Source organism: Colias eurytheme, chromosome 2 (assembly GCF_061535395.1).
Source record: "Colias eurytheme isolate Ceu_HAF_F1 chromosome 2, ilColEury1 Martin Lab GWU primary, whole genome shotgun sequence".
Classification (NCBI taxonomy): Eukaryota; Metazoa; Arthropoda; class Insecta; order Lepidoptera; family Pieridae; genus Colias; species Colias eurytheme.
The window spans coordinates 250,130-276,038 of record NC_142981.1 but is presented as its reverse complement, the minus strand read 5'-3'; the positions used below and the strand labels follow the sequence as shown (position 1 = coordinate 276,038).

Below are 25,909 nucleotides of genomic sequence, written 5' to 3'. Positions count from 1 at the left end.
GGACCGCTAGTAATATAAAAAAATAAAAACGAAAATCAGTAAAAATTACAATACTTTCGCCTCTATCGACAATATCGAAAATTTCAAAAAGGGATAATTTGCGCCTTTAATCACTTCATATATTAGCAACATAATAAATTATCTAGTGTATCTATTTTTTTTAAACGAATTTATTTAGCTCAGTCGGCCGCGAAAATTCCAATATTTTAAATGTTTTTTTAAAAATCGTAAATTTAATCGTAATTTTAAACAAAGAATATTTTCTTTGTGCGGCAATAACCTGGACGGATAGCCGAAACCGATTGAATATTGAAACTGTAAAGGCGAAGCTGCAAATTAATTAAATGTAATTTTAAATTATCGTGCAAAGATTTTTATACATTCGCTTTAGAAAATGAAGAGCTTTTAAAAGCTGTTTCTTCCAACAGCAAATATAAATGCCAAAAATAAATTTTCTCTATTTAACATTGCTGTTTTAATTATCTCCCGTTAAAAATAACTAAAACTCGTATTTTTGATGCTGTTAACCCTTAAATCAAATACTGGCAACCCTAGGTGCGGTGCGATCGTGTGGCGAGTCGATCGCACCGCACGAGTACGGTGGTCCGGTCGCACCAGTTCGAACATCTGTTTATACTTTAATCACCACAATAATCACACTATCAGGTGGAACCACAGGGTTGAACGCCGTGGGTGAACGTTTCATATTTTATCTGCTAAATACCGTGCAGCCTAAAGGTGCGCATACACGCAACACTTTGTCTTACACATACGCAAACCTAATAACTTCGGGCGTATTCAGAAAGAAAGCTTGAAACTTATAAGCGCTTATAAGCGCTTATCGGCGCTTATAAGCGCTGGTAATCTGCGCAGGAAAATATATGAACATGCGCTTATAAGCGCTGATCGGCGCCGACAAGTTCCAACAAGTTTCAACAAACTTGTCGGCGCCGATCAGCGCTTATAAGCGCATGTTCATATATTTTCCTGCGCGGGTTACCAGCGCTTATAAGCGCCGATAAGCGCTTATAAGCGCTTATAAGTTTCAAGCTTTCTTTCTGAATACGCCCTTCCTCTTGAATCACTCTAGATCTAGCTAATAAAAATAACAGCATGAAAATCTAGAAGTGAAAACCCGTTGTAAAGACGTTGTAAAATTAAAAACAAACTGCCAAAATAACATTGCTCCTTTCCTAGACTAAAAATTAAAAATTGAATGTCAAATGTCAAGTGTCAATCAATGGTGTCAAATTGCTCCAAGATATTATGTCAAAAAAAGCGTCTTTCGGCATTATCACAGGCATTTTATTTTTATTAGTGCACATCATTAATTTTTACTTCTTAACAAGTGGTAATATATGCTGTACTATTAATAAAATACATACATACGCATGAGTGAACAATGAAGCTCAAAAAAGTCAAAACGGATACCGAGGTAAATATTATACTCAAGCTGAAAAATATACCTAATACATAGTTTTTTTTTATTCTAAATAGTTACCTAATTATAAATATTCCATATTTACTATTCATTACTAATAACTTGTTTCTAAATGAGTACATTATGGATGTATAATATTGTGTTTATTGAAAGTACATTAAAACATTTGAAATAGTTGGACTATGGATATATTATATCGGTTATGGCCTGCAGTTTGTTTCATGTAATTTACATTTTAAATATTTATAGGAGACTCTTCCTATGCCACCTCAAGCAGAGATCATTGAGGCTGATCTCTATAAGAGGACTTACTTTGGTCCTGATGTACCCACTCTTGAGATGGACTGTTGGGAGGAAGAGTTATCTGAGGCCCAACTGCAAGCTTATAAAAATGCAGATGAAGAATATAAAAACATTCAAAATAAGCTAGATGATATTGTCAAAGATACAGGAGGAAAGATTGTCTACAATGGTGATCAGTTCACTGCTTACCAATTGCTTGGAAAGTATGTGCATCTCATCTTTATATTTATTTGTACTGTGTGCAAGTTTGTCACTGATATCCTCCAAAACAACTGGACAATTTTTTATAATATTTTTGCGTATCAATGCAAGTGAAGACTGAAGCCATGAGCAAAATCTAGTATTAATATAAATATAGTTTTGTTGATAGCTGCCTGTAGTTGCACACTCATATTGGCTTATTTTTCAGACAACCTGTTCTAAAAGATCTTGAAAGGCAAAGTGGTGAGATAATTAGATCTAGATCTCGGTCTATGTCTATATCTAAGGAAACAAAAGGAAAAAGAGGTAATCTGCAAAATTATTGAAGTGAAACTTCCTTATCGGTGTTGGACAAAAATTTAGTGTAACATTTTTTTGTTACACGTGACATTTTTCCATTACATGTGACATTTTTCCGTTACGCGCCATATTTTTCTTATGCCTGCCACGTGTGATTCGACGTATACTTTCTCTGTGGAGTAGGGATAGCATATCGTTTTAACAGACGTACTCCACTACCACTACCACTATACTTGACCGTTTTTCTAATGCACTCATATTTATTTCCAACGCTCTATAGTGACGTGATAAATATATATATATATATGTGTTATATTAAAGTGATCAGCAAAATCAAAGGGTTTATTTTAATTCTGATTGCAGTGAATTTCTAAAAAAAGTAAGTAATTACATCTCTTTTTCTAATACTTAGGTGTAATTATGGTATTTAGTTTTTCTAATACTTGAATGTTGAATGTGGTATTTATTTTTGTAAAATATTTAAAGTTAACCTCAGTTTTTGATTTAATTTTTTAAAACACCAACATGTGGGCGTGATCATGTTATTTATTTTTCAAGTTATTTAAGCTTAACCTCTGTCATAATATGTATATACTATGTGCGTCATTAATTTCTGACTGTTTCGAGATTTGGTGCAAAATAAAAGTGTGTAAATAAAATTAAACAATTGAGTAAAAGTATAATTTCATAGATAACACGTTGAGAAGTTCCCTGTATTGCCTATAAATATATGTATGTATATTCTATAACTATAACTCAATTGTTTAATTTTATTGATTTTTATTTATTCACTTTTTATATTTGCCTCTTAATTTACACGGATTTTTATTTTTACGGATTTTTTATCAATACAAATTTATTATGTAGGATTTTTTATCAATATAGAATATTTTATTTTCTTTCATTTGTTCATTTAATTACATTCAATTTAACAAATTTTATTTACAAACTATTTTATTTTGCAACAAATCTCGAAACAGTCAGAAATTAATGACGCACATACCTATTGTATATATGTATGTAGATATATTATGTAAGTATATATTTTTTTGTAAATTGATAAATTAATTTTTTTTAGATTCAATGATGGAAATATCGACAAATCCTGAGGAATCTTCAAATGCAGTTACTGTTCAAGTCGATGTCCATCATTGGCATTGTTCACAACTCAGTGCATCAGTTGCTACCACAAGCAATGTCTGTGTGGATGAAACTCAAGCAACAAGTGATCTTTTTTCAATCCACCCTGGTTATCCAAAAACAGCTGCAGAGCGAATGCGAGAGTATAGAGCTCGGAAAAAAAAGGATACTCTAACAGTGAATCATCAAAAACATAAAAGATCAGCCGCAGAGCGTAACAAAGAGTACAGAATCCGAAAAAAAGCGAAGATTAGTTCAGGAGGTAAGAGTTTTTCAGTTATCTACGATCAATATTATAAATAATAATTTATTTAGTAAATTAATTAATCATTTTTTTTTTAGATTCATCGATGGAAATATCAATGAATCCTGAGGAATCTTCAAATGCAGCTACTGTTCAAGTTGATGTCCATCATCGTTATTGTTCACAACTCAGTGCATCAGTTGCTCAAACTCAAGAAACTCAAGCAACTAGTGATCTTTCTTCCTTCCACCCTGGTTATCCAAAAACAGCTGCAGAGCGAATGCGAGAGTATAGAGCTCGGAAAAAAAAGGATACTCTTACAGTGAATCAAAAACAGAAAAGATCAGCCGCAGAGCGTAACAAAGAGTACAGAATCCGAAAAAAAGCGAAGATCAGTTCAGGAGGTAAGAGGTTTTCAGTTATCTACAATCAATATTATAAATAATTTAATAATTTATTTAGTAAATTAATTAATCTTTTTTTTTTAGACTCATCGATGGAAATATCTATGAATCCTGAAGAATCTTCAAATGCAGCTACTGTTCAAGTTGATGTCCATCATCATTATTGTTCACAACTCAGTGCATCAGTTGCTCAAACTCAAGAAACTCAAGCAACTAGTGATCTTTCTTCCTTCCACCCTGGTTATCCAAAAACAGCTGCAGAGCGAATGCGAGAGTATAGAGCTCGGAAAAAAAAGGATACACTAATGGTGAATCATCAAAAACATAAAAGATCAGCCGCAGAGCGTAACAAAGAGTACAGAATCCGAAAAAAAGCGAAAATCCGTTCAGGAGGTAAGAGTTTTTCAGTTATCTACGATCAATATTATAAATAATAAAATAATTTATTTAGTAAATTAATTAATCTTTTTTTTTTAGACTCATCGATGGAAATATCTATGAATCCTGAAGAATCTTCAAATGCAGCTACTGTTCAAGTTGATGTCCATCATCGTTATTGTTCACAACTCAGTGCATCAGTTGCTACCACAAGCCATGTCTGTGTGGATGAAACTAAAGCAACGAGTGATCTTTCTTCAATCCACCCTGGTTATCCAAAAACAGCTGCAGAGCGAATGCGAGAGTATAGAGCTCGGAAAAAAAAGGATACTCTAACAGTGAATCATCAAAAACATAAAAGATCAGCCGCAGAGCGTGTCCAAGAGCATAGAATCCGATAAAAAGCGACGATCTCGGAACACATTAGCCAAAGTCAGAACTTGGTTGAGTTAATGTTATTTCAACGATAAGAGCATGAAACTAATTATGTAACATACACGGATTTTCATCGGCACAAACTGGCTCATGATGAATTTCAAAATAAATTTGTAAACAATATATTTCGTATTTCAGTTACCATAAGCCATTAATAACACAAATATATAATAACGACATCAATGATAGTAATAATTCTATTACAATTAATGAAATTTCATAATAATCTTGGAAATAATAAGGTAAAATGAAATAATTGTAGAATTTGTATTCATGTCTATGATAATAAAAGCCTTTTATTAAACTTTATCTAATTTAACTTTATTTAACCAATTTCTGTAAAGTTGCATATAGTAAATTATTATTTGAAAAATAAGGTCATAAAGAAGTTTCACTTCTTACGTGTGTACACTAGTACACGCACACATTATTTTTTGCTAACTTAGCTAACTACTGCATAAACTTAAACAGTTCCACTTGTGTTTACTTAGTGTTTAAATAAAAAAAAGATACAATCAGTTTCAAAACATCATCAGGCATCATCACTCAGTATTATGTATCAGGAATTTAAGTGATTGCCTCAACTGTATGGCCTTAAAATATTTTTGTTTTAACCTTTAATGTGTCTTCTAGGCCGTGCTGCAAAGAGAAACAGGGAAGAGGACTATGATTACTCTCCGGAAAGAACTAAATCACCCGAGACTCGGTCAAGTAAGAAGAAGAAGAAAGACAAGGACAAAAGGAAAGATGAGAAAGAGAAGGATAGCAAAGAAGTTACCAAAACCAAGGACAGAACTTTGGCACCATCCAGTGAGTGTATATTTAACACTAGCTGTGCCCTGCGGTTTTACCCGCAGTGCTCTACTACTGTTGGTCTTCTCGTGCTGATATATTATCTATAGCCTTCCTCGATAAATGGGCTGTCTAACACTGAAATAATTTTTCAAATCGGACTAGAAGTTCCTGAGATTAGCGCGTTCAAACAAACAAAAAAAAAACTCTACCGCTTTATAACATTTGTACAGATATAACAAATATTGCATGTAATCTTTTTGTCTGGGGTTTTGTAGTATGTATTTAAATTTAATTACAATGATGTTAATAAAGTAACTTATTTTAAATACAACCATAAATATCATAGAAAAGTTCTCCACCACATGTTTAGTAATATTATTTAATGGAATTATTTACCATATGAAACTATATTTATCAGAATAAATACAATATTACTATATTTACAGATGTGCACAGTGTGGTGACCAATGTGCGCCCGTCAGAGGCCACAGCTATCGGGGGCTTGCTCACCGGCACAACTGCCAAGACTACGGCTATTGTGGACCTCACTAAGGAAGATAGCACTAAGAATGTGGCAGATTCTAGAGAAGTTTCCTTCAATAAGCTTCAAGGTATGACATTACATAACATGACATGTGCGAAAATATTTATGAATTAAGGTCATGTAGTGTGATATTTACTAGACAGTTGGTCTATATGTGAATTTTGTCAGATTTTTATTTATTTTGCTTTTTGGAACGGAGACAAATCATAATTTTTTTATAATTGAACTGTGTAAAAAAAGTAACATTCTAACTAACAGAATGCAAAAGAAATCCTGCTAAACTAAATTTCTTGTCACCATATACTTAGGTAAATTTTTGTAACAATAATTCAAAAGTACTTCTAGAAGAAGCAAGCTTCAAGAAGTCTTATTGAATAACCTCGTTTAATGAATTTTATTACCTTTTTCCTATAAAATGCGTCTATTTAAGTTTCCATATCGTAATAGCATGAGATGAACAGGGAATGTGTGTGTACAGGCAAGACGTTCCCGTCGCTGGTGGTGGTGGCCCGGCCGTACCTGCGCGCCAAGGAGGGCCCCGCGTCGGACCGCGCCGCGCTCGACACCAAGGTGAAGGCGGTGCTCGTGCACACGCCCATGAAGTTCACCGAGTGGCTCATCCAGCAGGGCCTCGTGCGCGCCGAGCAGTGGTGCGCCGTGCACATCGGCAATAAGCTCAAGTTGGGTACGTGCCGGTGATAACTTATGGTTGTCTATTATTGGTAGATGTTATCAACAAATAATTGCAAAATTGTGTAAATTCGTAATTGTAACTTTTTGTGATGGAAAATTCTGTAGTAATTCAAGTGATGCAAAAAAAGAATAGAGATAACACTTGAATGTGTAAAAAATAATATAATCGTTAATTTTATTTCCAGGAATGTATTCTGATGTATCGAAATTCCCGTATTCCGGCGGCTACGTGTGGATATCCGAGTGTTGTCCGACAAGATTTGTGTCTGTGTTCTCGAGCTCCATCTTCGAAGGAGCGACCTTCCCGCCGAGCGTTCTGCTCAAACTTATCTATCACTGGGCCTGTCAGACCAATGTGCAAAATGTTGTGCAATGGGTTAAAGTCGACAATCTGTATGTAAAAGGGCTGTTCACTTGGCTAAGAGCAGTGTGTACGTCAGCGACACATCAACATATGGGTCTACTTGGCGGGTCTGGCAAGAAGGTAGAAGTCGGTGTGATATCCCTCGGCACCACGAGCCATGACGGAACGCAGCGGCAGGTTAAGGTGGAAGTGTTGGGTGTACTCGATCCTTCGGAGAAATTGGTAAGTTTAAAGAAAAATGTTCATGATGTTTTAACAAAGTTTTGAGAAAAATAAGTTCTTAGCGTAAATAATGTTTCAGATTCGATTGCGCGCAGTGGAACCGCTAGCAGAATACGAGAAAAACTACAAAAAGCGTTTCCAGAAGATTCTGGAACCTCTGTCCAACTGGGTGCACCCCTCGTCCACTATCCTCACCGACCTGACGGTGGACAAGAGCACGCTGGTCAACATGGGCTTCAAGAACGTGATGCAGTCTTCCTCACACGCCGACCAACCACAAAAACACTCGAATGCCAATATAATGGAGTACCTGCGCAGGATCGTGCCCAGAATGTTCCAGAACACGCTCTCGCTGCTCTCTCGACAGATTATACAGCAGTTCCTTGATGAATTGGTGTGGCGAGAAATGTAAGTACTGTTATGACTACTTATTATCATTGATTATTGAATGTTAATCATTTGAATAATCAACACTTTATAAGCATAAGAGATGCTAATTTATATTACCTTATGTATTATACAAGAGCATATAAAAGTACCAATACTTCGTTTAATTCTATATTTTCATCATTTTCTTATGTGCTCAGGTTCGGTGTAACCCCCGGGCAGGCGTTCGACAACATAGTGCAGCACATAGCGGAGCAGACGAAGCTGGACGGCAAGGAGACCATCACCGTGCGCCTCAACAAGATCGCTGCGCATCCCTTCAAGAGCTGGAAGTATCCCAAGGTACGAGCACACCGTCGCTTGTCTTGTATCGGACGGTTTCAAGTTGATTTTTTAGATATTTCTCGTTTCATTTTTAAAAATTTATTATGGCCATTTTACTTATTAGGTTAAGTACTTTCGATATCAGTTTAAAGTTTTTTGATATCTGCAATAGTTACGGAATAATCGCCTGTGCACACTTAACGATTACACCCTGTATAGTACACTAAATAGTGATTCAAAGAAATGTCATAACAAAATATACTGCCATGCCACTGTAAATAACGTGTAAAATCCACAAAAAGGTTAGTGTAGAGAGTCTGAATGTATAAATTATACGAATATCTCTTTTAGGAGCAGTATATATACCTATAAATATTCAAACACAAAAAACTATATACAAATAAAATTATTAATTTAAAATTGTTATACGGTACAGAAGAAGGAGGAGGTGCCGGTGGTGGAGACGGCGCGCGGGCGGCGCGGGCGCAAGCGGCGCGAGCCCGAGCCCGAGCCCGAGCCCGAGCCCGAGCCCGAGCCCGCACCGCCCGCGCGCCGCCGCAAGCGGGACCGCGCGATACAAGAGTACGACGACGAGGAGGAGGTCAGCACTTACACTTATATGCAATTTTATGTTAATACCTACACCCCCTACAACGTATTTATGTTATGACCGCAAGAGTAAAATGTGTAGTGGTAAATTCCTTTAAACTTACAGTGAAAAACCAATTTGACTTCAACTTGTAGTTTTTCCGAGCACCAGAATAAATAACATTCAAACCTCCCTATGGGTTCTTAACTTCGTTTTAATTTAATTTTGAAAATTTTTACCGATTTTCAGATAGATGGGAATTGATGTTAATTCCCTATTGTTTTTTTGGTCTTCGTTGCGAACTTAAAATAAGTTATACATACAAAAAAAATAGCAATTATCTTCCGATCAATTATTTCATATCGTATAAGTACTATTTTAATATTTTTCACACAAAGATGCCGCTCTCGCTCCGCACCAAGATCAAGCAAGAGAAAACGAAGAAAAAAGACAACGAATCGAGCCTTCCCCCGGCTGCCCCGCGCGGGCGGCGCAAGGTCATCAAGTCCTATGTGGACGAAGACGACGGGGAGCTCGATATACCCCTCAAGGCCATCAAGAAGGAGCTCAAGCCGGAGCAGACCGTCTCCCTCGAGAGGTTCTACTTCGGCCAGACCGAGGAAGCCGAGCCAGAATCTATCAAGATCTCTGTGGAGGTATGATATAGACTTTATTGATTTGTTACATTTTTGGATATTTTGATAAATAAACTGCGAGACACCGAAATAGTTTTAAAAAGTTTACAATTTTTATTAATAAAATATTCTTGAGGTATTAAAGAAATTAAAGTTTTAGTTTAACATAATCTGTTATGGGTTATTGTCTGTAAACCGTAACTAATAAATTTTTCAAACTAACAGATTATTTTTAGTCTATATTTTTGAGTTGTTATTCAGCTCTATCCTATAAAATACATATAACATGTTACATAACATAATGTCTGTTTGTCGCGCAGTGCCCCAAGTGCCAGCAGGTGTTCCACGAGAGCCTGGCGCTGCAGATGCACCTGGCGGGGCACGTGGTGGGCGGGGCGGGGGCGGGCGGCGAGCTGTGCCCGTGCTGCCTGCAGCGCCTGCCCGCGCACGAGCTGGCGCAGCACCTCGCCGCGCACCACCCGCTCGACACCAAGCTGCCCGACCTCTTCACCTACGCCTGTTTGATCTGCGAGGTACATTTGGCATTTTTACGTTTTTGAATTGTGTTAAGCCCATTTGGCCCCGAACGGCCCGATCGGTCCACGACACAATAGATTTTCTATTGTGTCTGTGATTCCGGGGCCTGAGTTATTACATTGTAAAATGTTTTCAGCCACAAAATTAGTTTCAGTTACTTTATTATGCTTAAACCGTCTCAAGATCATTGCAAATTTGTTGTTATTGTGAATTTCTATTTCCTTTTCAAATTTTGTGTCTCAATAACTTATCATAATTGATTTGATTCAGTATAAAACTAATATTTTGTAACCAAAGCTCGCTAGAGCGTATATCATGTTTTGGACCCTCGAACTGCATCATCTATCTAAACTACATTTTGGTCCTTCGAGCCAACTTGTACACATGAACACATGGCGTGTGCAGGTGCGGTTCGCGGCGGTGCTGACGCTGGCGGCGCACATGCAGAAGGCGCACGCGCCGCGCGAGCTGCCGTACGCGTGCGGCGCCTGCAGCTACCGCAGCTCGGCGCACCGCGCCACGCTGCAGCACGTGCAGCGCGCGCACCGCCGCTCCGACAAGCTGTGCTGCCCGCACTGCTTCAAGGTACTTCACTTCATACGTACCGCAGCTCGGCGCACCGCGCCACGCTGCAGCACGTGCAGCGCGCGCACCGCCGCTCCGACAAGCTGTGCTGCCCGCACTGCTTCAAGGTACTTCACTTCATACGTACCGCAGCTCGGCGCACCGCGCCACGCTGCAGCACGTGCAGCGCGCGCACCGCCGCTCCGACAAGCTGTGCTGCCCGCACTGCTTCAAGGTACTTCACTTCATACGTACCGCAGCTCGGCGCACCGCGCCACGCTGCAGCACGTGCAGCGCGCGCACCGCCGCTCCGACAAGCTGTGCTGCCCGCACTGCTTCAAGGTACTTCACTTCATACGTACCGCAGCTCGGCGCACCGCGCCACGCTGCAGCACGTGCAGCGCGCGCACCGCCGCTCCGACAAGCTGTGCTGCCCGCACTGCTTCAAGGTACTTCACTTCATACGTACCGCAGCTCGGCGCACCGCGCCACGCTGCAGCACGTGCAGCGCGCGCACCGCCGCTCCGACAAGCTGTGCTGCCCGCACTGCTTCAAGGTACTTCACTTCATACGTACCGCAGCTCGGCGCACCGCGCCACGCTGCAGCACGTGCAGCGCGCGCACCGCCGCTCCGACAAGCTGTGCTGCCCGCACTGCTTCAAGGTACTTCACTTCATACGTACCGCAGCTCGGCGCACCGCGCCACGCTGCAGCACGTGCAGCGCGCGCACCGCCGCTCCGACAAGCTGTGCTGCCCGCACTGCTTCAAGGTACTTCACTTCATACGTACCGCAGCTCGGCGCACCGCGCCACGCTGCAGCACGTGCAGCGCGCGCACCGCCGCTCCGACAAGCTGTGCTGCCCGCACTGCTTCAAGGTACTTCACTTCATACGTACCGCAGCTCGGCGCACCGCGCCACGCTGCAGCACGTGCAGCGCGCGCACCGCCGCTCCGACAAGCTGTGCTGCCCGCACTGCTTCAAGGTACTTCACTTCATACGTACCGCAGCTCGGCGCACCGCGCCACGCTGCAGCACGTGCAGCGCGCGCACCGCCGCTCCGACAAGCTGTGCTGCCCGCACTGCTTCAAGGTACTTCACTTCATACGTACCGCAGCTCGGCGCACCGCGCCACGCTGCAGCACGTGCAGCGCGCGCACCGCCGCTCCGACAAGCTGTGCTGCCCGCACTGCTTCAAGGTACTTCACTTCATACGTACCGCAGCTCGGCGCACCGCGCCACGCTGCAGCACGTGCAGCGCGCGCACCGCCGCTCCGACAAGCTGTGCTGCCCGCACTGCTTCAAGGTACTTCACTTCATACGTACCGCAGCTCGGCGCACCGCGCCACGCTGCAGCACGTGCAGCGCGCGCACCGCCGCTCCGACAAGCTGTGCTGCCCGCACTGCTTCAAGGTACTTCACTTCATACGTACCGCAGCTCGGCGCACCGCGCCACGCTGCAGCACGTGCAGCGCGCGCACCGCCGCTCCGACAAGCTGTGCTGCCCGCACTGCTTCAAGGTACTTCACTTCATACGTACCGCAGCTCGGCGCACCGCGCCACGCTGCAGCACGTGCAGCGCGCGCACCGCCGCTCCGACAAGCTGTGCTGCCCGCACTGCTTCAAGGTACTTCACTTCATACGTACCGCAGCTCGGCGCACCGCGCCACGCTGCAGCACGTGCAGCGCGCGCACCGCCGCTCCGACAAGCTGTGCTGCCCGCACTGCTTCAAGGTACTTCACTTCATACGTACCGCAGCTCGGCGCACCGCGCCACGCTGCAGCACGTGCAGCGCGCGCACCGCCGCTCCGACAAGCTGTGCTGCCCGCACTGCTTCAAGGTACGTCTAATATTTACTGCTCAGACCGCACTGCTTCAAGGTACGTCTAATATTTACTGCTCAGACCGCACTGCTTCAAGGTACGTCTAATATTTACTGCTCAGACCGCACTGCTTCAAGGTACGTCTAATATTTACTGCTCAGACCGCACTGCTTCAAGGTACGTCTAATATTTACTGCTCAGACCGCACTGCTTCAAGGTACGTCTAATATTTACTGCTCAGACCGCACTGCTTCAAGGTACGTGTAATATTTACTGCTCAGACCGCACTGCTTCAAGGTACGTCTACATATATAGCATAAAGTTTACCCGCCGAAATGCTCTTCCATCTATTTTATTTTATAGTAAGCACTCCGAAATACTCTTCTACTACACTGTTTTAAATATACAAACTTCTATACCTGCAATAATTCAAGATACAGCTCCCAAAACTATGTTAAATTACCGATTCATTATTTTGCATCATTCATATTGTGTTTACCATATCCATTTGTCACGTACTTGATACGAACTATAAATTCGATTGAAATTAATATGAGTCGTGTAATTGATTTTTAACATATTTATCACCAATTGAAATTTATCAAACGATAAAATTCCCCATCATAAATTTGAAATGTGAGCATATTTAGAAAATAATGATGTGAATCCTATTCGTTTCTCTGGACGATGCAATAACCCCTAGCTCGTGTTGCAGCTGGTGCCGGTGTACGCGGACGGGTGCGAGATCAGCGCCAACGTGCTGCTGTTCCTGGACCACCTGCAGCTGCACCAAGACCATCTGGAGATGCGCTGCAACCGCTGCGTGCTCAAGTTCGTGCACCTCGGTATGGAGCTTGTCAATCTATTGTATCATCTAATATAGGATTTTTATGTGTATGATCAAATTTTATAATTTCATTGAACATCAATGCCTATTAACACATTGCAGTTTATTCAAATATCGAGATTAATATCTTCGCCTTTTCTGATATGGAAGTTTTCTTATTAACATTAATAAACTAAAATTGTAAAATTGATGAGATATTTGTTATTTTTTTCCCTTATTTTAGGCCAGTTGAAAGAGCATCAAATCCGTGACCACTGTTCCTTTGATCACGTCCTGCCGCTCTGCTCTGAGGAACATCTCATCAATAAACCTAAGGTATTTATAACTGTTATGGACTAAACTTGTTTTACGTAAAGTTATTTGAATAATAATAATTAAGAAAAACTAAAACAGGTGTTCTTCAGGGAGCCGTGTTAGGTCCCTTGCTATTTATGTTATTCACTGTTGAATAAAAAGCAACTGACAGTTAACAGATGTGATTATAATGTGTAACAATGTGCACAGAACAAGGCGCGGCCGCCGGTGAAGGACTCGACGAGCCACTCGATCAGCGAGACGTTCGAGGGCCTGACGCTGGTGCTGCCCGAGGGCCGGCTGTGCCGCGAGTGCGACACACCGCTCGACAGCGACAAGCACTTCCTGTGAGTCACGTACCCTTATCCATATAATAACCGTGTTTATCGTTTGATTTAGGGATTTTATAAAAAAAAAACCGGCCAAGTGCGAGTCGGACTCGCGCACCGCGGGTTCCGTACAATTTAAGGTTTTCGGAATTTTTCCTTTATGTGTGCTATAAAACGTTGCTTCATGCCAAATTTCAAGATTCTAGGTCGACTGGAAGTACCCTTTAGGTTTTGATTCCCTTGCGAGTACTTGCGAGTTTCAAAATATGCAGCTTAAATTGCTGTATCTTTTGATTGCGTTGACATAGAAGTTTGATTTTTTCACAGCTTCAAGGGACAGTAGACCTGAGTAATTGATATAAATATCAGCTTCATACCTCCACGCGTTCCTGAGAAATAGGGTCTTGACAGACGGACGGACGGACGGACGGACAGACGGACAACAAAGTGATCCTATAAGGGTTCCGTTTTTTCCTTTTGAGGTACGGAACCCTAAAAAATTGTATGAACGAAAAATATATGATAAAAATAGATAAAAATGTAGAACGGCACGTGCTTAGACTTTGCATGCGCATAGTGTGATATAACCAAGGGTCAGTGTTCGAAACTCGGCTAGCGGGTGGGTGCACACTATACGCACAGCGTGTCGTTGAGATAATCGTGAAAATTACGTAAGTGCACAAAACTCGTGGGGAGCATATCCTCGATGGATTTTGTTCGAAACAGTTTGCCCGTAGGAATAAAAGTGGTATCGCTATTAGTTAGCTAGTTTGATGTGTCAATGTGTTGCAGCGGCGTGACGACGTGCAGCAAGTGCCCGTACGTGACGTCGTGCTACCGCGCCATGCTGCGGCACAGCGGCTGCTGCGCCGGCCCGCACTCGCTGGAGGACGCGCCGCGCCGCGCGCACACCGCGCTGCACTGCGTCTGCGGGTACAACACGCTCATCGGTACAGCTTTTATTTAACCAATAAAAATAATTATATTTATTATTTATTTACTAGCGGGCCGCCCCGGCTTCGCCCGTGGTACCTACATGTTTAAACTATCCTATCTCTCAAGTTGGATCGAACTGCACATGGTGTGCGAATTTTATTATAATCGGTTAAGTAGTTCAGGAGTCCATTGAGGACAAACATTGTGACACGAGATTTATATATATTAAGATTTAACACTTTATTACACATATTATTTTTATAAAATTTAAAAGTAAATACTAAATCTCATAGTTACCTATTGACACAATTTTTCCCCATATAGAAACTTTTTTTTATAATGTGTCTCCCATTTTGACCGCCTCCATGGTGCAGTGGTTAACGCGCGAGCGTAGAACCGTAGGATCCTGAGATCGAATCCCGGTTGAGATGAAGAAAACAATGTCTCGGTCTGGCGGGACACAGAGCTGATCACCTACTTGTCCCTAAAGAAAATCGATCAGTGAAACAGATGTATAATGCATCTGCCTACTAGGGGACATGAAACTTCACTATCTCCCATTTTAAACAAATTAATTTTCCATCAGGTACGGACATGCTGACGCATCTACTGATGACGCAGCACTCGAGCGCGTACTCTTCGGAGGAGGAGGCTCGCGCCAACATCGCCGCGCCGCGTGAGGAGCCCGCACAGGCACAGGTTGCGCAGGTTGCACAGGTTGCACAGGCCCCACAGGCCGGGCAGGACGCACAGCCGGCGCCCGAACAGGTGCCTCCTGTGCAAGCCGCGCCTGCACAGCCAGCGCAGTCGGATACGGTAAGCTATTTATGGTTGTTGCTTTAGTCAATATTTATTTTTTTGCAAATTTTGTTGAGAGCATTAAGTTTGAACATAAAATATTCATTAATAGATGTACGTTCACCGTATACAATTACACTATATTTTATAACAAATCAAATATTGATTTCATTCCCTGGACATTCCCTGGCCAGGTCCCGGTGGACAGTAGCATGTCAGCGATACCGGAGTACGCCCCGCCGTCGGTGATCAACACTCAGTTATCGCTTGACGATTTGGCACCGCCCTCGCTGCTTCAACAGGACCAGGTAACTCCTTAACTTTTTATATACTAGTTGTGGTTTACGTATTACTTCATATAGGTCGCGCTAAACGCTGCTAATAATTTCTGATATGGTATGGGTCAATTGTAATGCTAGGGAATACTCGTTATGCTCTTTATACATTGATATTGTTTCATTTTTCAGTGTAATCAATGCCCTAGAACTACATAAACAAGATTCAGCTTTCAATTATTATGCATAACTTGTATAAAAACCTATTTCCACTATTCCATTTTTATAAATATTGTTAGTAATATGCCTAATAAATCTAGTAGAGACAGATCTGGTAGCAAGTTTGATAACTCATCATTTTTTAATATATTGTGCTATGTATATTTAAACTTTGCAGCATGATCAGGAGCTACTCAAAGAAGCTTATGACCGACCGCTGGCGACCCCGCGGCATGAGGAGCAGCACTACAGTCTCGGAGACTTTGAGCCGCTGCCTCAGGAGCCCCCACCACAGCCAGACTTTGAACAACTGTAGAAATATCTATCTACTAAAAATCAAGATATGAATATATCTCATTATATTTGCTTATATTCTTCTATTATGCATAACAATATTCCATGGATAATGTTATAGGGAAAAGTTAAATAAAGAAGTCAATAATATTATAATGGTTTATTCTTTTTCCTTTTTTTCTTAAAATTTAAAGTAACCTTATTGCAAACTCCATAGCTATCTATACTACTGTTATCATCATCAAGTAATATTCCATCAAAATCTAGATTGTACGTCTTCCAGATGTACTTCCAAGATATTTTTACTTTACTTCCGATTCTTTGTTGAAATATCTCAAAATGTCTTGCAATAGATTTCTTGAGATCCCGAACCTTTGCTGTTTGTGGAACCTGTCAAAGAAGAACAGTTATTATCATTATCATTTATTCTACTTAATGTCAGTATATTTCGATGATTCAATATTAAAACTTACAATTACTTTGAGCTTTGGTTCATTCTCTCTGGAAATGAAGATAGTTATACTTTGCCCATGTTCAGCTGCAGTCTGTAAATTATTTAGTGTTCAAAAGCAATTATGGATATCTTACATAATGAAACCTTGGTTATTGAAATAACCTAAAGCCTAGAAGAGCAATGTACATTAGACTTAATTTTTTCCGAAGGTAAAAATATAACATCCACTACAACACACACCACAGTAATACCAACACAATGCTTAAAACAGCTAGCAAGTAAATAAATTGTACGGAAAAGAAATTTAAGATTTATCTAAAAATTTCCAGGATTTCCTGAGTTTCCATTGCTTTTTATATTTTCAATATTAGACATTCATAAGCACCTATTTGTACATTTTTTTACATACCAATAGCAATATTTCTTCCGTTATAACGTCTAATGGTAGATCACTCAACAAAGAGTCGCAACTAATTAACGTACAAAGAGACGACCTCGTTACTTCTAAAAGTTCATCGTGTGAGAGCATTGCAGCCACATCCTCTAAAGATTCCATAATCCTCTTTTGAGCTTTCTGGATTTGTGTATCTTCTTTAATTTAGGCTAAAAAAATGTAACTAATCTTTCATTGATCAGCCGTTTTTTTACTATGTTAAACAAATAATTTGTGATCATTGTGCTATCCAAATAAAGTTATATTAAGAAGTATCAATAATTATTTATTTCAGTTATAATGTGGCTTGTGCCTTTTGCACAAAGTAAGGAATATTGTAGTGTTTCTTTTCTAAATTTGTTTGTAAATAATAGCACAGGTGAGAACTGAGAACTGAAATGTGACAACTGTGAACTGACACAAATTGTCATCAATAATCACATATCCAAGAAGCTTCACACTAGGTTTATTCCTCTGAGCTTCACACTCTTCACACACGCTTCACACACTTCATCACAAAATATGTCACGTGTCATTAGAAACACAGATAATATGAAATGTAACAATCGGGCGTATTCAGAAAGAAAGCTTGAAACTTATAAGCGCTTATAAGCGCTTATCGGCGCTTGTCAGCGCTGGTAACCCGCGCAGGAAAATATATGAACATGACAAGCGCCGATAAGCGCTTATAAGTTTCAAGCTTTCTTTCTGAATACGCCCAAAGCCTGAAAGATAACGGCTGTTTTCCAATTACCTACAGAGCATAATGCGAATCAGTGCCGCACAATGCCGAATTATGCTGATGCTTAATTGGAACATGAAACGCACCAGCAGGTTGCGCTAAGTTCAGTGTTTTTTTTTTTTTTTTTTTTATTCTTACTTTATTTAAAAGGGGTTTTGTCAACAGTTGACAATGTCACCCCCGTAAAAGCAAATAACACGATATTAGCAAGATATTAGCATACATAATAAAAATTAACTACTACCACCCAAATATAGTTTTATCAGCATCTTTGCTTCTCGAGAAAGAGGAAAAGCCAAGATGCTGTTACACCATCCCAGATTTAAATCACTATCTATATTAATATTGTACATTAATTGAGATCGTAAGGCCTCATTCCGAACACATTCCGTCAAAATATGTGTAACATCATCAATGACATCACATTCTTGGCAATTAGGAGATGTACTTAGCTTTAACAGAAATTTAAACTTATTTGACGGGATGTGCCCCGAACGAAGTCTCATCAAAATAACAGAATTTTTCCTATTACATTTATCAGAATCGAACCAGGGCGATGTAGGAGGCTGACACTGAATCGTCCTATACCAAATACCTTTTGTGAGTGAGCGCTCATTAAAATATTCATGCCATAAATTACGACACATTTTTTTTGCACAGGAAAGTACTTCGGAATAAACCGGTAGACTATTAAATAATACTCCGTCACTAATTGCCTGCCTAGCCACAGTGTCAGCCTCCTCATTGCCCGGGATGCCTACGTGTGAAGGAATCCACTGGATAACTAAGGTTTTATTTTGGGATTGAAGTTTACAGATGGTGTCTAGAATAGTGTAGGCTATCGGAAACCCTCGACCTCTCGAAGGTAGCCGAGCCAAGTGTAACAAAGCACTTTTTGAGTCAGATAAAATGACAAGGTTATTGCAATCCACCGTTGACATATAAGACAACGCTTCCAAAATCGCAACTAACTCACAGTGCATAACAGATAAATTAGCATTTATCTTTAACGCAAGGCGTGTATTTTTTTGTGGGTCATAAAAAGCTGATCCACATCCATTTTCATCCTTTGAACCATCTGTAAACAACTTATAACATGTATTATAATTTTTAAATAAATATTCTGAACATATGCTTTTAATATTAGCCTTACATAGTTTGCTTTTACTCATATTCAAACCTTCAATAACAACACAGATATTCCCAGAAATATCAAAGTAATTCATCCATTTGTCTAATGAGAAATAGTCTAAAAGTGAGTTTGAAGCTACGGGATTATTGCAAAATTTACGGTGAGTTTCTATTAACAGCGGAATTTTTTTACGTCTCCAATAAGAGTTTAAACAAAGGGAATCCAAATCCTCTAAAACCTTGTACGTGGGATTATTTTCAATAGATCTTGATTTCAAGTAAAATTTAGCAGCTAGATATTTTCTACGTATTTCCAGTGGCTGTATACACAGTTCACTTTCCATTACGTGAATTGGCGTACTTCTAACAAACCCTCCGATAACCCTCATTGCCTGGTTTTGAATTTTAGTTAGTTTATACAAATGGCTTTTAATACTATTATCATACAGGAAACTACAATAATCTAGTCTGCTTCTTACAATAGATAAATAAAGACGTCTAAGGTGTTTCGGGTGGACCCCCCACTTCGCACCTGCCAAAACTTTAAAAATATTCAGAAATTTAAGAGTCTTCTCCTGAGTTTCATTTATATGTCGGCCCCATTTTAGTCTTTTGTCTAGCCACAAACCTAGGTACTTAACGCTGTCTACTTGGCTTATCTCCTGATTATTAATTTTTAAAATAATATTATTATAATTACTGTTCCTACACTGACTCCTTGAAAAAACACAAAATTTAGTCTTTCTTTGAGAAACATCTAAACCAATACTAGATATTATTGTACAGAATGTATCCAAGGCCGTTTGAACTAATTGAGCTAATACATTAATATTTTTGTGGCTAGCATAGATAACAAAATCGTCTGCGTATTGCGATACAAATACATTACGAAGGCTATTACAGATATCCATGGTGGCGACATTGAATAGTAACGTTTAGGCTTGATCGTTTCAAAACACTCAAGCCTAAAATATTATTTTTAATTAATTTATTTCAATTAGAGTATTTTCAAATAGTGAATATAATCAAACTAAACCCCTGTGCATACAAAGTGCGTAAAGATTTGTCATAATCACGATGATCTGTGCTGCCTGTTCGATGTCCGTTACGGAGGGCCAACTTATATGTGTTCGTTGCGAGGGTTCGTATCATCATATGTGCATAAATATGCCTACATCGTATTATAATAAAAATTTAAGGGAATTAAAACGCTCGTGGATTTGTCCGACGTGCAAAACTAATGCTACTCGTCGTAAAGGCGATGATACCCCAACACGAAAACAATTTGAAATTGAAAGTTCATCAATCAATCTTAACATGTCGTGTGATGAAATCAGCACCCCTGCTCAAGCAAGTACAATCACTTTCGACCGTTTTGAACAGCTACTTGACTCCAGAATAACTGCTATGTACACCAAATTTACTCAAGATTTTCTCGGTGAGTTTAACTCGGCATTGGCCAAGTTTAAGCTTGAGTTTACAGAAACGACCGATTATTTACAATCGCAAATCACAGATATTAAAAGTGAGATAAATATTAACGCTGAGAAAATCCGTATATTAGAACGCGAAAACTCTCAACTACGTTCCGACCTTAACAAAAATAATAAACAATTATCTAACTTACAAAGTATTCCGGATTTGCAAGCCACTGTCACAGCCTTAAAAACTGAGTTGAATGATCGTCAACAAGCCAATCTTCTTAACCATATAGAAATATCCGGCATACCAGAACACAACAACGAATCACTGGGACACATTATCATCACCACTGCCTCTAAACTTGGGATTAGCCTGGATGAGCGCGACATAATTAGCACGCACCGTATCGGAATGAAGCGTGCGCCGATAACTGAGGTCACTTGCATAGGTAATAATCAACCTAATGAACGCTCCCCCCGCCCTCGTCTCATTGCCGTGCAGCTCGCGCGCCGTTCCATCCGGGATGAAATTTTGAAGCAAGCCCGCGTCAAACGGGGTCTTACTACGTCTGATATGGGCCTACCACCACATAACCCTATGCGTGTATTTATTAATGAGCGTCTTACCAAAGAAAACAGGCAGTTATATGGTAAAGTACGAGCGCTAGCTGCCACCTTTCGCTGGCGTTTCGTGTGGACGAAAAATGGACGTGTTATGGCTAGAAAAAGCGAAAATGATAACATCTGTACATTTCGAACTGAAGACGATATATCACGCTTATTTCACAATCCCGTATCAAGTAATATTTCTACTCTCTAATACCGATATTCTTATGTTTTTTCTTGTATTACATTTAATTTTCATCCTATCTTATTTAAAATTAAAATACTGCATTGTAAAACTTAAAACGCCTGCTTTAATATTCAACGTGTCAACGTTTCCATTCTGTAATAAATGTGAAGTGATTATTATTTGTATATTTCATAAATATAATTTTTATTCACTAGATATAATACGATTCAATGATTCAACGATCTGCATTTTCAATGACATTATAACATATATAAATGTATGGAATTGTCTTTTAACTTCCACTAAATCCGCTTGTTTACTGATTATGATTATTTATTATTTTGTGTTGCATGTTGTGTGTATGTGTTATGGCTGTTGTTATGTCAATTGTAATGTGGTGAATAATTACAATACTTCTTTGACCTGTGTCTATAAATTTTATCTAATTGTGAGGAAAATGACACACAACGATTTAGCAGTTCTTCTTGATTATGATACTAAAAAACAATATTTAAGCTTGATATATTTATCTATTATTTTACTTTTTACCTGCTTCTACTATTTCATATTAATTTACTTCTCACCTCAAATTCTTTTTTTGTTCTTACTGTCACACATTATAAATACATATAAAAATCTTACTATATATATAATGCCACTATACATGTGTTTGTTTGTTACACTCACATATATATGCCTACAAATATTTATAATTTTTTTTGTTATCAATGATTAGCTGTAAGGATAACTTCTCTGTTGGTTTATTCAATGCAGGTTCCTTAGGAACTAAGCATGACGAGTTACTTAGTGCCATTCAACGTCATTCACCGGACCTTCTTGCTATCAATGAGACCTGGCTCCAGGAAGGCCAGGAAGCTCGTGCCCCTTGTGTGCCCGGATACACGTTTCGTCACCGACCGAGGCCTTCAGCCATTCGCGCCAGAGGCGGTGGAGTTGGTTTTTACATTAAACGTGGTATAACAGCTCGTACCTGCATAAACCCACCTGCCAGTTTAGTTGAACAATACTGGGTAAAGGTTACTGTAAATTCTAAGACAGTTATCATTGGCACAGCTTATAGACCCCCCTGGCTTAATGTTGATATTTTTCTTGATGCCCTCACTGAATCCATCTCATCCTTTGGTGCCTATGACAACCTCATTTTGCTTGGAGATTTTAACATCAATTTACTGTGCCCTGATGATAGAAATACACTTCGTTTCCAGAATTTCCTGAATTCGTTAAAACTGCAAAATCAGGTTAGTGAATCCACCCATTTTACTTCCCATAGTGAGTCTCTTATTGATGTCGTCTGTAGTGATACAGCTACTGTTAGTGTAATGGTTGACTACATACCTGATCTCGGGGCCCATGCATTCATCGTCTCTGAATTTAAATTTAAAAAAAATAAACCTCCTATAAAGAAATTCACCTTCCGACCATTAAAAGACATTAATGTAAATGACTTTAATGAGTCGCTCAATAATATGGACTGGAATGAAATAGTGAGACTGACGGATGTGGAGGCTATGGTTAATTTGTTGAATCAATATATAATAGCTTTGTTTGATACCTATGCGCCCCTTAAATCGGTCACGTTAAGAGATAGGTTTTCTCCCTGGTTTACCTCTAATCTTCGATATTTGATGCGGTTACGCGACAATGCCCACACTCGGTACCGTAAAACTAAGGACAAAAATAGATTTGAGGATTATAAATCGTTGAAAAAGCTAGCAAATGTAACATTATTCTCAGAAAAAAAGGCTTATTTTGACAAAGACATTAATTCCAACCTTAATAATAGTAAAGTTTTGTGGAAAAATTTAAAAAGATCGGTACTTCCGAATTTCAAATCCGGTTCGTGTCTCCCTGATCATCTATGTGATGCTAATGGTATTAATGAGCATTTCTTAAATGTTCCGGGATCTAACCACGTGGAGGAGAACGATCTTAGGTTCTTTACGAGTAATCGTTTCGGTCTAAATAGGTTTAGTTTTGTTCCTGTCAGTGATTATTACATTGGTAAAGTCATTTTGGACATTAAATCTAACGCTCAGGGAATAGATGGGATATCTAGAGATATGTTAATCCTTACGCTCCCGCATTCACTTAGTGCCATTACAGCTATAATAAATAGATCCCTTGCTTCGTCAGTTTTCCCCTCTCAGTGGAAAACAGCTTTGATACGCCCTATCCCCAAAACGAATAATCCTTCAACAGTAAAAGATCTTCGTCCTATCAGTATCCTCCCTTTCATTTCCAAAATTCTCGAAAAGGTTGTCCACGCTCAAGTGAGCAAGTACTGTGAATCTTCTAACATCTTTCCTACCTATCAATCTGGCTTTCGAAAGCGACGTAGTACCAGCACTGCCCTTCTTGACGTCGTGGACAATCTTCTAACTGCCCGTGATGCTGGTCATGCTTCAATTATCGCCCTGCTTGATTTTTCCCGAGCATTCGACTCCATTAACTTTTCTCTTCTTCTTTCTAAATTAATTTACTATGGTTTTGACGAGAACTCTGTGTCCTGGTTCAATTCTTATATTTATGACCGCTACCAACAAGTAGTTCTTACTAAATCTGATGGGTCTAATGTTTTTTCAGCCTTATATCCTGTCACAAGAGGAGTTCCGCAGGGATCCATTTTGGGGCCTTTGTTATTCATTTTGTACTCAGCGGACATAACAAATTGTTTAAAAATGTGTAATTACCATCTATATGCAGATGACTTGCAATTATATCTCCCTATCAACCGTTTTTGTGTTCAAGACTGCATTCAGAGTATTAATGACGACCTTCAACGAATCTCGGAATGGTCAATGCGGAATTCTTTGTGCCTTAATCCATCCAAGTCAAAATTTTTAATAACTGGTACTAAAAAGCAGATTTCTTACGTTTCTAAGTACAGTCCTTCCCTTACAATTGATTCGTCTCCACTTGAGCAAGTCACTGTTGCACGTAACTTAGGAGTTGTTTTCGATGGTGGCCTTAATTTCGAGAAGCATGTTACGGAAATAGTGAGCAATTGCTTTTTCCGCCTCAAGACAATTTATAGAATTCGAGAGTTCCTCAGTGTCGATCTGCGTATTCGACTTTGTGAGGCAATCATTTTATCCAAACTGAACTATTGTGTGGCCGTATACGGCCCTTGCCTCTTGGAACGTTCTCAGCGACTTATCCAAAGGTTACAGAATGCCTGTACTCGTTTCTGCTTAAACATACCACATCGCAGCCACGTTACTCCTTTCATCAATTCTCTCAACCACCTGAGAATTAAGAACCGGCAAAATCTTTTTCTGGCCTGTATGATGTTTGACATAGTAAAGAATAAAGCGCCCGAGTATCTGTATTCTAAACTGTTGTGGCGAAGTCAAACAAGCAGAAATGAGGTCAGGGGTGTAACCAAGGAATTGTCAGTCCCGGCACACAAAACTGCAGCATTTCGTGGGAGCTTCAGATACTCTGCTACCAAATGCTGGAACAATATACCACCTCCCATAAAATGTCTGCAGTCTAAATTTAGCTTCCGACGTGCCTTCAAAAAATATCTCTTATCACTTCAGAGTTCCCTTCCCTCTTAAGCAGCATTTGTACCTATTATTGCTTCCCCCTTTATTATGATTTATTTCTCACGTAGCTTTCATTTATTTATGTTACCTGTCGTTCTTACTAATGTTTATTTACTATCTATCCTGTTCTTATTCATATAATTTCATATTTATGTATATTATGTATGCACTTACTTTCTTCTTTTTTACATCTTGACTCTTTATATAATAAAAATCATATCTACACGTATATTACATAATATTAGTTTTAATTAGTTTACTTTGTTTTTTTTATTGTTTCCTCTTATTACCATCTGCCTTCTGGGTCCTGGCAGAATCAACAGCGTCATGAGTCAAATGACTCATGACATATGCTGAGCCAGGTCCATTTTTACAGCCATAGCACATAATTACAACTATCTATTGTTTTATTTTTATTTTTTCTTTTGTTTAAGTTAATTAATTGCATCCTAGTTTATCTTTCTTTTTTTTATTTCTTATTTTTTATTTTGTTTATTTGTAATGTTCTGTGTTTTGTCTGTTGTTGTGTGTGTTATTGTGTGTTATGTTTGTAAATAAATGTGTGTCTATGTCTATGTCTATGTCTAACGGGGAGAGAGGGTCACCCTGTGGCAATCCAACTCCAGCTGTACGAGTGATAGATTCTGATCCAATTTCGATCGATAGCCGCCTTAGATGTAACATCTCCCAAAGATAACCAGAAATCAATGACCCCACATTATGTTTTTGTAGTGCCTTTATTAAACTTACTAGACATACATTATTGTAAGCACTATTTATATCCAAAAAACACGCTACCGTTAAAATTCCCTTAGAAAAACCACTCTGAATCCGTGAAACCAATCTAGTCAAGTTATCAATACAAGAACGCGATCTTCTGAAACCTACCATCTCTTCTGGAAATTTAAGAGATTTCTCGAAATACCATTCTAGACGACGGTTTATAATCGTATGCAAAATTTTACACAGGCAGGAGATTAAGGCTATGGGTCTTTTATCCGAGGATTGACTATTTTCTACGCCAGGTTTCGGTACAGGAACTACTTTGACG

The 25,909-nt window shown here is 39.5% G+C and overlaps 3 protein-coding genes across 4 annotated transcripts; 2 read left to right on the top strand and 1 right to left on the bottom strand.

The window, feature by feature from the left end:
- The first annotated feature begins 1,260 nt into the window (after window positions 1–1,260).
- Window positions 1,261–16,465, top strand: row (zinc finger domain-containing protein relative of woc). 2 transcript variants are annotated; one of them, XM_090110056.1, is made up of 20 exons: window positions 1,261–1,435; window positions 1,691–1,947; window positions 2,154–2,251; window positions 5,480–5,656; window positions 6,088–6,252; window positions 6,664–6,870; window positions 7,064–7,464; window positions 7,544–7,872; window positions 8,052–8,193; window positions 8,612–8,776; window positions 9,163–9,420; window positions 9,720–9,932; window positions 10,342–10,521; window positions 13,039–13,168; window positions 13,394–13,485; window positions 13,675–13,811; window positions 14,586–14,743; window positions 15,316–15,545; window positions 15,722–15,835; window positions 16,200–16,465. In XM_090110056.1, the coding sequence occupies exons 1-20, from the start codon at window positions 1,403–1,405 to the stop codon at window positions 16,335–16,337; spliced, it is 3,624 nt and encodes a 1,207-aa protein (XP_089966182.1). In that variant the 5' UTR covers window positions 1,261–1,402; the 3' UTR covers window positions 16,338–16,465. The 2 variants fall into 2 exon arrangements, 1 of the variants encoding a protein (XP_089966182.1); XR_016457520.1 differs by lacking the exons at window positions 14,586–14,743; window positions 15,316–15,545; window positions 15,722–15,835; window positions 16,200–16,465 and having other exon boundaries at window positions 10,342–12,340.
- Window positions 16,461–17,628, bottom strand: LOC149910036 (U11/U12 small nuclear ribonucleoprotein 25 kDa protein-like). The gene is made up of 3 exons (XM_090110070.1): window positions 17,179–17,628; window positions 16,789–16,860; window positions 16,461–16,705 (listed from the first exon to the last, which is right to left on the bottom strand). Exons 1-3 carry the CDS (start codon window positions 17,323–17,325, stop codon window positions 16,466–16,468), a joined length of 459 nt encoding a protein of 152 aa, XP_089966196.1. The 5' UTR covers window positions 17,326–17,628; the 3' UTR covers window positions 16,461–16,465.
- A 2,764-nt stretch (window positions 17,629–20,392) lies between these two features.
- Window positions 20,393–21,316, top strand: LOC149910035 (uncharacterized). The gene has a single exon (XM_090108884.1). It carries the CDS (start codon window positions 20,393–20,395, stop codon window positions 21,314–21,316), a length of 924 nt encoding a protein of 307 aa, XP_089965010.1.
- Window positions 21,317–25,909: the final 4,593 nt, after the last annotated feature.

Excerpts from the sequence above, each read along its gene's own strand:
- row (XM_090110056.1), top strand. The coding sequence starts at position 1,403 with ATGAAGCTCAAAAAAGTCAAAACGGATACCGAG. Across the intron at positions 1,436-1,690 it reads AAGTCAAAACGGATACCGAG|GAGACTCTTCCTATGCCACC; the intron begins GTAAATATTATA and ends AAATATTTATAG. Across the intron at positions 1,948-2,153 it reads GCTTACCAATTGCTTGGAAA|ACAACCTGTTCTAAAAGATC; the intron begins GTATGTGCATCT and ends CTTATTTTTCAG.
- LOC149910036 (XM_090110070.1), bottom strand. The coding sequence starts at position 17,325 with ATGGAATCTTTAGAGGATGTGGCTGCAATGCTCTCACACGATGAACTT. Across the intron at positions 16,861-17,178 it reads CGGAAGAAATATTGCTATTG|ACTGCAGCTGAACATGGGCA; the intron begins GTATGTAAAAAA and ends AATAATTTACAG. Across the intron at positions 16,706-16,788 it reads AACCAAAGCTCAAAGTAATT|GTTCCACAAACAGCAAAGGT; the intron begins GTAAGTTTTAAT and ends CTTCTTTGACAG.
- LOC149910035 (XM_090108884.1), top strand. The coding sequence starts at position 20,393 with ATGTCGTGTGATGAAATCAGCACCCCTGCTCAAGCAAGTACAATCACT.